General features: G+C 39.1%; 1 protein-coding gene across 3 annotated transcripts in view; it reads right to left on the bottom strand.

Moving 5' to 3' along the window:
* The window catches only part of PRMT3 (protein arginine methyltransferase 3), a 111,243-nt gene extending 99,899 nt beyond the window's left edge, over positions 1-11,344 (bottom strand). The window contains exons 1-8 of one of the 3 annotated variants that reach the window (XM_037162194.2): positions 11,153-11,283; positions 10,742-10,877; positions 9,073-9,155; positions 7,395-7,444; positions 6,681-6,783; positions 5,553-5,712; positions 4,155-4,299; positions 265-330 (exon numbers count right to left, since the gene is read on the bottom strand). In XM_037162194.2, the coding sequence (XP_037018089.2) occupies positions 265-330; positions 4,155-4,299; positions 5,553-5,712; positions 6,681-6,783; positions 7,395-7,444; positions 9,073-9,155; positions 10,742-10,877; positions 11,153-11,180 (771 nt within the window). In that variant the 5' untranslated portion in view covers positions 11,181-11,283. Of the gene's footprint in view, positions 1-264; positions 331-4,154; positions 4,300-5,552; positions 5,713-6,680; positions 6,784-7,394; positions 7,445-9,072; positions 9,156-10,741; positions 10,878-11,152 lie in introns of all 3 variants that reach the window. The other 2 variants (XM_037162202.2, XM_037162209.2) reach the window with 2 other exon arrangements.
* Between the last annotated feature and the right edge of the window lie 2,685 nt (positions 11,345-14,029).

Genomic DNA, 14,029 nt, shown 5'->3' with positions numbered 1-14,029 from the left:
TATCTGGATAACCAAAGTTTAACTAAGGCATGTCACTGTAATTAATGATTCCAGTTTAAAGAAAATAACATATTGAAAGACAAGCAGTACTAATGAGCATTTCTGTTATCAGTATTCTGCACCACAGAACACATCACAAAAATTCTCCATGACATAAAGCCAGAAATACATTAATCAAATGCTATCACAATGATGACCCCAGAGAGGATTCCTACTGTCCAAGATCCACATGAAATGTTCAATTAAGTGGCCTATGCTACTCACCTTGTCTTTGAAGATATGCGGATTTTGGTATACAAAATCTCGGTAACTTTCCGTTCGTATTTTGTCCTATGGTGGAGAGAGAAAACATGCTTACAAAATAATCTAAAGTAATAAAAAATGTTTTAGAAAGTTATTTGCTATTTATCACACATTGCTAGTTTCCACAGGTATTTTTTGCCTGAAAAACCAAGCTAATTTTGTTTTCCTAACAGAAAACTGTAAGAACAGAAATAGCAACGCCGCACACAAAAAGTTTATCACTGAAAATCAAATAAAATCTGTTATTTAAAATGTACACATTTGTGTCTTGACATGCATTATCATACGACTTCAACTGATATAGTTAAAGATGATAGAAGATGAACAGGATACTCTGCTCCTTTAAGTAGGGCCCTGAATCTAGAGCCTGTCTCCCTGTATTAAAGTTACATTAAAATACTACAGGAAAAAAACCAAAACAGGTAAATGTAAACTTACAGTTATATAGAAAAAATGAAGCTTAAATTGTTTTTCTAAGAAAGTCATTTGTCAGTACCTATCTGATTTATAATCTTGTTTTGTTTCTAGAAATGTCTACAGAGGAAAATGATGCTTAAAAGCCCGTAAGTTGTTTGAGACCTGCCACCCATGTTATGAGGCTTCCACACTCTGGAGTCTCACATGACCTGTAACCAAGGCAGGCACAGAATGACAACGTTCATGCTGGTTCGTGGACAGAGCTGATTCCCTTTTACATCACCTCGGCTGAGACATTAAGGACAGCAAAGTAGGCAGCAAAGGGCCCAGTTGTCACGTGAGTAAAATGAGTATGACAAAAATATCTCAGACTGGGAATTCTGGTTTTAGGTCTCACACTACATTAAAAATTTTTTTTTTATTTTTTAAAGGAAGGATTAAATTAAAAGACAAATTGTTCTACTTAATTAGTAGATCTAAAAGAGGGAAATTTTTTCATGCCTTCTGATGGAATTATTATTAATGGCTTTACAAACAAAATTTTAAATCAGGTTTATTAAATTGTTCCCCGAGTCCTGGCTGCTGTGGCTCAGTGGACTGAGTGCCAGCCTGCAAACCAAGGGGGTGCTGGTTCAATTCCCAGTCAGGGCATATGCCTGGGTTATGGGCTAGGCCCTCCTTTGTGGGTACAAGAGAGGTAACCACACATTAATGTTTCTCTCTCTCTGCTCCCCTCTCTCTAAAAATAAATAAATAAAATCTTGAAAAAAGTAAAGAGAAACTTGAGAATTAATAAAATTTCTCAACCTTTAAAAAAAAAATAAAATCTTTCCCTGAAAGATTTTAAGAATTACTTTTAAAAACTGTAATGTTTAAATTAACTTTACACATATTAACTAATTTTAAAACTTAAAATACATAGCATTTCATACATTTTTATACTCTTCTTATACCATAACCAGTGATTTTTGCTGACATAATAAATCCTACAAGGGGTGAACATCAGTCAAGAAGGCAGTCACTCAGAAAGCTCTCACTAATCACACTGCTTCACCCCTGCTCCGACTTAACCATTAGCATCCCAGCTCCTGTCCCAAGTTCATGAACTGCCCCTCCACTCAACTACCACCCTTCATCCAGGCTCCTTCTATACGTCCCTGTGTTTTTGTTCACATGCTCACTGCGGTGCAGCAAAATCCAAAGTATACCTAACGTAGAGCCTTAGAGCAGTTTCAACTTAATAACTCATATTTTGAAAGAAAAATCCACTAGATAAGAAAATGCAAGCAAATAAAAGACTAGCCCTCATAACCATTTCTAAAAACTTATCCAAACGAAACTAACACTTCAATACAAAATAAGGTAATAAGCAGAAATTTAAAAGCTGTATTTTGCACCAGCCTACTACACCAAGAAAAACAAACAAACAAAAAGAATAAAATTAGAGCTCCGATACTAAAAAGCAAGACAATCTTCTCTGGAATTCAAAAAAATCATCTGAACTCCAGCAAATAAGGTCATAAACTACCTTTATTTATAAATATAACCCTAACATATGTCAAAATAATGCCATTGAAATATCTGAGACTAAGCAACAAAAAAATCCAAATAATAATCCAGCAAAAGAAAGGCCAATTCTAAACACAAAAATAAGTCCTATGTATAAGGCTTCTATATTTAAATTATTTATAAAGGTCAGGTGAGATTCTGATAGTAGCAGAAACATGAACAGACTATCTTCTACAAAATGTTTTTGATAAGAAATATATAAGGCATATTTCATATTTATCTGTAGTACATAACTTAGCGAAATATAAAATGGACAAACAGCTCCTCTTAAATGGACTGTATCCATATTTCCTACAAACATGTAAGTCATCTTCAAGGAGAGATAATTGCATTATATAGTAGCTAAGGGAAACTAAGGTTTGGAGAATTATATTAATAAGGATTCTTAGAATGATTCTCCAAAGAGGAAAAAAATAGCACTGGAAGCTTCAGGCTGGAACTTAAATCTCTGTGTACTGGGTACATCAAAACATACATGATCAGGTCTGAGGATCTTTTAGTTATTGCCACATAGCTACAAGTACCCAGGACAGAGTATTAGAAATAAGTGCTCAAAGTGGACTTCCCTGATGAGTGTGCTGAAGACATTCACATGTACCATCTACTGGGAGTCTCAGCCTTACCTTTTGGAAAATGCAACACAATTTCTGTATCAAAGGCATTAATAGGTTCTTGGCATTAATATTAATGGATGATTTAAAATGACAAACGTGGGCTTAGATTAACTCCTTCAAAGAAAATATATTAGACACAATAAAATTAATTTAATTTTGACGAAAAACCTAAGTCAGTCCATTTATTTTAAACGATTTCACTCTGGACTTAATGTATTACTAGTAACTGTTATTTGTAATGTTACGCCATTACCCAAGTGACAGCAAAAAGCACAGCCATGACATGTCACTAGTAAAAAAAATGGCACAGCATTGCTTTAAAAGACCTCAGGTAATTTCAACAACTATTAATCAGCAAACCTTCACTCTTTGGTTCTACAAAACTGAATAAACAAAACATAAACATGTTATTAATCCCCAGGTTATTTTAAATGCTTATGTTTCAGGAGAACATAGTCTTATGGCTTCCACAAAATAAAACATTCTTTTGAGGAAGTATTTAGGAGGGAATTTTTTGTTTGTTCATTTCAAGAAAAGGTACTGGCATCTAAAATTCACAAATAAATATCTAAAATTTTCAATAATTTTTAAATCCCAACGTGTTTTACTCCAGTTAAGAGAATTCCAGGTTTACAGAATTAAAAAATTATACCTTGCTATTTTACAATCTATAATGTAATATGTGATAAAATGTACAATTGCCAGGTATAACTAGAAATCTATTTGTATTTTATATAGACATTACTATTATAATAATTAAAGCCAACCAAATTTAAATACCTGATTTAACCAATTCAGAAAATTCCTCCATATATCAATGATTTCAAATGTAAAAAAGTTGTCATAACAATTGAGAATTTATAGTAAAATTTTGTACCAAAGAATTATTTGCCCAAACTGAAGTCAGTATAGCTATTTAAAATACTAAATTAATCACTTCCTTTGTACTTTTAAAGACAAATACATAATTATTAGTTCTTAATAGCTGTTAAGACTAAAATCATCGGCAACTTTTTTTGCCTATGTTCTGTTTAAAGCAAAAGTGATTTCATAATAGATTAGTGATCTTAAACAGAATTTAAACAACTTTGATGCTTCTGTAATCTTTTTCAACCCAAGATGAGCTATCAAGCACCAGAGATTTAAAAAGCTGCTATCCAAAAAAAAAGTTTTACAGCATATGTATTAAGAACCTGTTTTATTAAATTTTTCCTTTAGTATGGATTTGGTGCATTTATGCTCTTCTCTAACCTTTAGCATTTCTTCATGTATCCCATAATGCCCGTATGAGCTGAAGTAAACACCATCCTCATCCTCCTGGAGGTCTGCAATGGCAGTAGAAGATGCTGACCCGGTTCTGACATCTGCGTTCATCACAAAATCCTGAGCAAATTGTCTGTAATCAATTTGAAATACACCCTTGAGACAGGTTTATTAGACCATGAAAAAAGGAAAGGCTAGAGGCTGAGGAAGAAGGGGGTGGGTGTGGAGTGTGATGAGCCTTCTAAAGCACCTTCTGTCTTAAGCAACTAAAAGCTCCCCCTGCCGGATCTTAAGCGATGGCGTACTCAAACCCAGCTGTAAGTATTCCTTCTGCAAACCGCCCAAGCACCGCCAACAGCACATTATTGCTGTCTACACCTTTCAGCTGGGTAAAATAAGCACATTGCCTTTATTCAACTTTATTATTCTTCATATTCCAAAACCTTATTTTAGTAGCTGAATCAATACAGTACTGTATTTCAGCTCTTTATTCTTTAAAATCTATTATCTCACTGAAGGGTTATTTGGGCAGAAAGTGGACCACTCCAGCTCTAAAACTTACTTCCCTCTTTGATCACAAAATATTGAAATCTGTAAGGTACTCATGGAGAGAATGCAAAGACCCAGTATAGTTGTCGGTGGTTACTGGGCTACCCAGCATATAATCTCAGGAACAGGTAAGGGGAACTACAGTCAGCTACACTATCCTTTCTGTTGAACGCTCTGGCAAACTTCCAAATGGGTACTCACAAACCCAACAGGAAAAGCTAGAGGAAAGGTAGAAATGCAGAATCTCAGGCCCTACTCCAGAACTGCTGAATGAGCATCTACAGTTTAACAAGGTCCCCACATGATTTATATGCACACTGAACTCTGAGAAGTACCAAGCCAGTAAAATGCCAAATCAGTCACTGGAAAAACCATCCTACATACCTGGTTCCCCGACTAAATACTGTACCATAACTACATTTTGATCTTTAAAAACAAAAATTTTAAGCCTGTATTCCACCCAAACCTAAAAACCTTAATCCCGTCATTTAAAAGCCTAGAAGAGGAAAAGTAAAATGGAGAAATCTACTAGAAACAAGGTAATTCAAAGGAAGGCAGTATCAGAGAACAAAAACACTTAGTAACTCCCTAGAACAATTAACCAATTAATGTTAGTAGAAATTATAAAGTATATGAGAAGAGTTAAAACTACAGAATTTTATGCTAACCAATGTCCAAAATGTATTAAAAATATTGTTGCATATCTTTTATGACTAAAATTAAATATCTACCTTGTACTTTCAAGTATATGAAATGTTTTACCATATTCTGCCTTATTATTAGTTGCATTATTTTTTAGGCCTAAACAATTCATTTTCTGCAAGACTGATAAATTACTTCATCCTTTGCAGATCCTCACGTGCTCTAGCTAATGCAGCTTCGGCAGACAGTGCCCTGGATTCCATGTGTTTCAATTTTTCAACAACAGAGGTATTTTCACTGAGTCCATTGGGGAATGAGAACGGGACTGACACTGGTTCGTAAAGATCTTCTACATCTAAAGAAATAAACGAGCGTTAGCAGACCATCTTACAACAACAAAGGACATATAAATAAGCTACGAATAAATACAGGGTGTGGCAGAAGTAGGTTTACAGCTGTGAGTACCAAAACACAATGTATTCTTGTATCATTTTTCATACTAACAACTGTAAACCTAATTTTTCCCCACCTTGTATATACTAACTGCCTATGAGGGCAGCCAACTAAAAAAAAAAAAAAGGTAAAAATACTTTAAATGAAATAAATATGTAACATTCAAATTACTTTAATTTGAATTAAAAGAGCATGCTGTTAGCCTAAGTTTTTCATTCACTGGCTGAATTAAACACATATATAAGCATTAATTATACTGAACCAAACCCAGGAAGAAACAAAAAAGTAGAAGGAAAAAACCCTAATATTTACTGATCACCAGCTATCTTTTAAATACATGCATTACATCTCAGGTCATCCTCAACACAAACCTAAGATGTAAATAATTATCCCTACGCTAAGGCATGGGAAAAATAAACTTCAGGAAAATTAGGTGACTAGCCCAAAGATATACAGCTGTATCATGAAGAAGCTAAGATCCAAACTCAGGCCTGTTTGGATCACTTTGGGTGTAGCAGGGTTGGCTGGATCTCTCCACTGAAAAGTGAACATCTCCTTTGTAGTAAATTCTTGGGAAGATACTTTAAACTATGCAAATCCTGTTCCACCTTAAATCTCTGTCCGCTAGTGCCCCTTAAAACGGTCAAGGTCATGAAAAACAAGGAAAGCCAGAGAAACTGTCATAGTCAAGAAGGGCTTGAGGAGACACAACAACTAAATGTATTACGGGATCTTAGAGGAGATGGTGGGACAGAAAGGGGAGAGTAGGGGAAAACTAATGAAATGTGAGCAAATGAAATGGAGTTCACTTACTTTTTTAAAAGCATAGTATAATATCTGAAACATAATCCACCAAGGGTGTTTACTTACCAAATTGAAGTAAAAGATCATCTTCTAATACTGGCTTTAAATACTCTTCTTTTTCCCAAGGCACTGGGTTGTATATGGAATTCATATACTCAACTGTAGGGTTCTGGATGTAAAATTAATTGCATGTTTTTTTCAAAGCATATAATCACAAAATCTCCCTAGCAAAAACTAGGAAAATTAAACACAAACAAAATGATGTCTACATTACACAAAATCTCTATTTAAGAAGTTTATGTTCAACCATCATTTCGTTAACTTGATTAGATAATTGCTTAATCAATGATTTCAATGCACAATTTTGTACTGTTTGGCTATGTGACAAAAACACTCATTTGAATAGAACAGAAAAAAGAATGAAATATCTGAACAACAGATAAAAGAGAACAACCACAGTACCTGAAATCACACTAGAAATTATTTTTGGTGTTACAGAAATACTATCAGTATTTCCCATCCTCTGACTCTGAATTACTCTTCTTATCTAACACTAATTCATCTCTTAGATGCGGGTAAAAACGACACATTAAGCATGGTGTGTATGCACACACTTGGTAGTATATATGACAGCATTTCCCGATGTCCATGATCCGATATGAGGACTGACAAATTTAAAGCAGCTCCATGCATTGTAGTTCTTTGTATTCTTTTAATTACCATGGGCTGTGGAATTTCTTTAGTTTCAAAACAAAATTGTAAACTAAGCTACTAACTTACCTTAAGTCTAATAAAATTGATCAGTTTAATGTATCCATAAAATTCAAGCCCTGAAGGGGGAAAAAAGACAATTCACATATTTAAACATGAGCTTTATTTAACTGATGTGCTCTATAGAGGCTTTTCTGAGAGACAATAAAATATTTCTGTCCCCTCAACTACAGCTTAAAATATTTTTAATTTCTTATTAAAAACTAGAAACAGTAACTTTGATAGTTCTAATATTTTAATTGAGAAACAGCCAGCATAGAAGACAATTTTCTAATTGTTTTTCTTATATAATCTAAAATACGGGAAATTCTTAGAATTCTCATTTCTAAGAACAATACAAATCAGGAAAATTAGGTCTTAGACTTTGCCAAGTATTGGGTAGTTAATATTAGACTTGAAAGTTTCTTCACCCCCAATTTTTATGGTTCCTACCAAATTATAATTTTGCCAGGATACGGAGTATACAAAGTATATACTAGCTTTAATATCAAATTAAATGATACAAACTGAAAAACAATGAGGCTTGTTACTTGGTTCGCATATCTTTCCAGAAATGAGGTGGCATTTAAATCCAGGGAAAACAGCATATCCAAATGTTTATTACTTCTCCTGAGAAACGTTGTTATGAGGAACATAACGGCATACAAAACATTTTATATGCAGAATAACACACAAAAACCCGTATTTGGTTAAGAGAAAAAAATACAAAGTTAAATTTAAAATATGACTCTAACTGAGTTTAAAAATGCACATTAAAAACATGAAAACCTGGCTGGTGTAGCTCAGTGGATTGAGCGCGAGCCTTCGAACCAGACAATCGCGGTTCGAATCCCAGTCAGGGCATGTGCCTGGGTTGCAGGCCAGTTCCCAGCAGGGGACTCACGGGAGGCAACCATACATTGATGTTTCTCTCCCTCTCTCCTTTCCTTCCCCTCTAAAGATAAATAAAATTATATGTATGTAAAAATAAATATAAATAAATAAAAAATAAAAACGTGAAAAAAACTCCACTGACACGAAGTCATCCATGCCTCATAAAAGTTGTATCTGAACTTATTATTTATTAACGTATTATATCACATGTTTATGTGATCCCCTTTCCAGCTGTTAGTAAATACAGGGGCCTAAAAAACAATTCTGCATTTGGTTCACTTTAGTGGAATAGTGCAGGTCTTCGATATCCATTTAAAGAAGTGGAAGCCTTTAGTTGTGAACTAGGTATGTTTACATACAAATTTCAAAAGAATCATTGTCTAAATATTTTGCTTACCACCTTATTGCATCAATCATTTTTCTATACTTTTTTTTTTTTTTTACTAAACTCCTTATAAAATTCAACCTTGTATGCCTTGAGGTTCATGTTGTGTTTTCACCTGGTAAGTTGTCTTTTTCATAATGTCCCACCTCCTTTTCCAAAGCTCATATTTACACTTATTCTCCCTAATTCTAATATGATAAAAATGCAATCCCATGCCAAGGTTTTTCCTTTCCAGTTGTCAATACAAGTTTAAATACAGTGAATCTTATCTAGAAGAATGACATTTAATCTTTCCTCAGGCCACTGTCAAAGATCAGTTGTTGTATGTTTCACTGTATTGGACTTGTTTGGAAACGGAAAGGCTAGAAAAATGTAAAGCTGAAACTTAAACTTCACAACTAAAATTTTCCTATTCTAAAAAATACTCACCATGTTTATGGACCATGGTATCGATATTAAACTGATGCTCAGACTTACAGTGTGAAAAAGTTTCTTCAGCAGAGGTAAATAACCTGAAAAACCAAGGAACAGCTTCATGAGAAAATCCCCAAAACTACATATTGATCTCTTGTTAAACATGCATCTCCCCCACTCTGCTAGTTTCTAGTCTTATTTCCAATGAAGAGAAAACGAACATATCTGCAGATGTCAAGGACCGAGAACTTCCCTTTAGGGAATTTACTCGAGTTCCACTTTATTTAAATAAACCAACTTCCGATTAAATGTCAAAGGTAATTTACTTGCCCATTAATAGCATGGAATGTATCAAAAGAATTTTAAGAAAAGAGAACTCCCTTTGACACATCCTGCTGCTCTCAAAATAGGAAAATTCCCTGTGTAAGATTCTTTTCTCCTCTAAGTGTCAACTCTGTTTTTGGAGGCTCTGAACTTGCAAAGCTCAAACTGCTTTCAGAAATAAAGCATCAAGCCTAATTTTACAGCTGGCACAGTCCCACAGTGCCCTTACTTCAAAAGTGATCTTGTCGTGTTTCTACAGTACCTGCATGACACACACCGTGGGGACCAAGCCTCTTCAGTATGTGACGCACATACTGAAGGACACAAAGTAGGAATACAGAGCAAAGAAGCTGCAGGCCTCTTTTATATGCCCAGCACATATGCAGCAGTTACCTTTCAGCACACATTTACCAAGATAGGTCAGTTTTGCAGTACTGATCCAGCCTATCACAATGACGTACATCCTGACGTTCAACAAATTTTACGACCAAGGATGAGTAGACATTCTACACCCGCCCAAAGGAGGCTACAGGTGAGAACAATGACGCATCAAGAGGAGCTAAAATACCACCAACCAGCATTAGGCCCAGATTTAAGAGAAACTGGGAAATGTTTATTAAAGGAATCCTGGCCAATGCCAACCAGGCCTCTTTCCTGCCCACGTGCCAGGGCAGCAGCCAAACTCAACGCTTGAGGTGAAGAGGCAAAATTTTAAGTGGAAAGAGCATGGATTTGGATGTGACAAACCACAGCTTTGTGACCTTGAAAAGCTATTGGTATTGCAGTCTCTTTTAACCTAAGTGAAAAGGCATCAATTCCTTTCTCTTCCATACATGGGGAGCCCCTACCCTCAGACAGGTAATTCTTTAAATGGGTCAAATGAAGTATTACACCTGAGCTCTCTACTTGACAGAGAATTAGAGTGGCAAGGCTGGGAGGGTCCTGAGAGATTTTTTAGTTCAGTGACTCCGAAACTTGTTATTCATTACGATCACCTGAGATAGTGCCTTTATAAACGATTCCTAGACCCCAATCGTGACTTAGGACTTGTGGCGCAGGACTGAGCATCTTTATTTTTCAAGCGACTCAGGTGACAAAGGTGCACAACCGGATTTGGGAACCACAGATCCGGTTCAAAACCCTATTATTTTACACACGGGGAAACTGAGGCCACTCGAAGACAACCTGGCTGCAGTTCATGGCTGCTCCCTCTATACCACGTAGGGTCTTCAACAAGCCCTCATTCCAGACCACTGGCTGGAAAATTCGAGGGCAGGCCACGCTGACTCCAGACGAACAGACCACGCATACGCACGCGGCCCGGCCCCTAGGCTGGAGCCTGGCGCAGAGCTGGACGAACCTGTCACAGAACAGGCAGGGGGTCTGTCGTTTGTCGTGGGGGAGCTCGGCATCATCCTCATCCTCCCAGGCAGCCTCGTCCCCGCTGTCTGACAGGTCTGGCAGGTCCTCCTCATCCACCAAAGCGCCTCGGCCGCCTAGCACACGCAAATGATCAGATCCGCTCCGCACGCCACTGCGAACCCAGCCTTGGAGGAGGGTGGGAAGCTGGCTCTCACTGTTGATGGGCGCTGCCCGCATCCCGCTCCCCGGCGGCCCTCACCAGCACCTCCCCCACCCTCCCTGCAAGGCCCCACCGCCCGGGCTCCGCCTCCCGGAGCGCGCACGTGGAGGAAGGGGTCTTTCACCAGCCCCACGGGGGCGCGGCCCGTGTGCTGGGAGAGCCGGGTGCTGCGGGGCCGGGGATACCCACCGGTAGCGCCCGACGCTAACGAGCACATGGCTGTGGTGCCCCGAGAGCCCGGCGTGCAGGGGGCGGGGACCTGGCTGAGAAGTGAGCGAAAACGCCACTAGTGACGGGGACTCGGAAGCGAGAGCGAGCGTGCAGCAGGAAAGGACTTTGGGGAGCCCCGGCGGCACAGGACGCGAGATTGCGCGCGCTGGCTCCAGAGCGCTTCCGGTCCTCTGGCCCCGTGCTTGTCACGTGACCTGGTGGGCGGGGCGACAGTCAGACTTGGCTTCCTCCACTTGCCGCAGGCTTGACGCAGTGCAAGCCGACTAAGCGATAAGAAGTCTAGGCGTCTGAGGCTTGGACACGTGTTTTGCTTTGTCTTCGGGCTTCCTAAGCTAGTGGGAGGTCCTCGCCTTCAGGCCTGCGCCCGGCGGAGGAGTGAAGCTGCTGTGCTTTTGCAGGCGGCATCACGCCCTCAGAGCCTCCCCCAGTCTGGGTTCGTGGAGGGACACCTGCCGCTGCGCCCTCTAGTGGCGGTGGAGGCAGGACGCAGGCAGGAGGCGGGGGTTTCTCTGGTTCCCGATCCCCTCGGGTAAAGCTGGGGAGAGGGAGCTGCAGGAGCCAGTGTGGGTGTACTAAAAACCACTTGGGGTCAAAGTTGTACGGGTTTTTTGAAGAATTTGCGGCTTTAAGCAAGGGAGTGATACTGTCAGATGGGTACTGGAGTGTCCAAACTTTTGGCGTCTCTGGGCCACGCTGGAAGAAGAGTTGTCTCTGATCACACATTCAATACATAAACACTAACGAAAACTGATAGCACAACAAATAAAAAACTTTAAAGTTACGATTTTGTGTTGGGCTGCATTCATAGCCATCCTGGGCCTCATGGGGCCCACGGGCTGCAGGTTGGATACCCCTGGGACTTAAAAAGTAACTTTTGGCTGCTGTGTGGGAAAAACACAAACTTTCCCATACCTCGTATCTTTCTTCCCTTCGCAGTATTTATTCAAACCATAGACTGCTTTGTTACGCGGGCGTGAGTAGCAGTTATTTCAGTAGGCAATGCCCCAAACTCTAATTCCAGAGGCTAGCCTGCTCTTGACACAGGTTTATACAATTGAATTGGCTACCACGGCCTACCAGGCTCTACATAATCCTGCCTAATGTTCTATCTCAACTCGACCCTTCACCTTGGGCCCCCAAACTCCAGCTTTTTATTAGGACTCCTCATTTTTCCACCTCCAGATCTTTGCTACGAACACTCTACGAATGGATAGGTACTTCTTGTCTTGGCAGAAAGTTCCTCAGACCACCATTTCTAAAGCAGGTTCCACTGTCATTCCAGCAGCCTCCTGTTAGTTCCATTCTTAGCACCTCCCATTTGCTTCTCTCATGTGTGTTTATAACTCTTCTCTCTTCGTGTGTGTGTTTATAACTCTGCGAGGGTAAGGCCATGTGTTTACTTTCATTTCTCTGGCACATAATACATGGCCTAACTCATAATAGGTAATCAAAAAATATGCTGAATGAAGCAGAAGCCTTGAATTAATGCTAAACTCTTCTGAATATTCCTTAACTGTAAACTCCAAGAGGACAGAATCCATCAGCTATTGCTTTTGAAGCCCCTTGTCTTGTAGGACACTGCCTATGTGCCCCATGGCACCAAGGAGCCATTTAATAAGCTGAATGAATTAATTCAAGGCCTTTAATTAATTAATTCAAGGCCTTTCGGTACCGAGAACATACAACTTTTTCGTTCATCCTTCCAACAAAACTCCAGCAAGGCCCATCTCCTCCATCAGTGTAACATTCAAAGGGAAACCTGCAAAATCCCTTGGTAACACCCAGTTATTCAATGTTAACAGAAAAAAAAGGAACATCCGTTTTAGATGGGTGATTGGGCCTGAATCTTATCCACTTAAAGTTTATGTCTCACCATAATGCTGGGCTTGGGAGGAAGTAGCTTTTTTTCTCTGCACTAAAGATGAACACAAATCCTCCCCCATCATCTTACTCACTCTTAGACCAGAACAGAATGTTGACGACAACCTGACAGAAGGTTTGTAGGCAAAGAAATAATATACAGAGAGTAACTTAAAACTGGTCACTGGGTTTAACTGCTGTAACTTCAAACCTCACTTCTAAAAGCCCATGCTTGTTATCACCCAGAGTCCAGGCCCAAAGGGTCCCCACCTGGCAGGAGGAGGATGCCCCATCTCCCACCTAAACCTCACCAGCCTTTATCTCCCAGTGTCCACTGAAGCTGGAAGCGTACTTGGCATACTGTAGACCCTGTAAAAATTGACTGAATCACTCAAATAACTTTGCTTCCACTAGTACACACATTAAGACAAGTTCTACCACCATCCTTTGTTCCATGATGGAAATTACCCCTGTGTACTCCTCTTGACTTCTCCCTTTCCATAGTTTGCATCTTCCTTTTCCATTGTTTTTAAATTGCAGCGCTTTGCAAAGTGCTTTTACTGGTTTTGTGGACATTCTGTGGATAATCATTATAGGGATCCTAAGCCAATGGAGAAATCCAAATATTTCAATTTAATTCATTCACAGCATGTACGGATCAGCAAAAACTGAGTGGAACTTCCTGGAACTGTACCTCTACCAGATGCTCTTGCAGAATCGTTAAAAATACAAAGTTAGGGCATCAGGCTGACTTGGGTCAGAGTCCTGTCTCTGCCATTTCCTAGCTTCAGGTCTTTAGCTTTGGCCTCTTGACAAGGCACTTCGCTACAGTGAGCCTCAGTTCCCCTATCTAGGATATGAGGGTGAGAATGTAATACAGAACTGGGTCCTACCCTGTTTCTAACAAGACCTGGAACCAAAGTTTAAACTGTGGATACACCATCTATCAGTAATACTTGTGAAACATCACTCACA

This window comes from Artibeus jamaicensis, unplaced genomic scaffold (genome assembly GCF_021234435.1).
Source record: "Artibeus jamaicensis isolate MK-2021 breed Jamaican fruit bat unplaced genomic scaffold, CSHL_Jam_final contig_797, whole genome shotgun sequence".
Taxonomy (NCBI): domain Eukaryota; kingdom Metazoa; phylum Chordata; class Mammalia; order Chiroptera; family Phyllostomidae; genus Artibeus; species Artibeus jamaicensis.
Note: the sequence above shows the minus strand (reverse complement) of the source record. Positions and strands in the feature narration are given on the sequence as shown.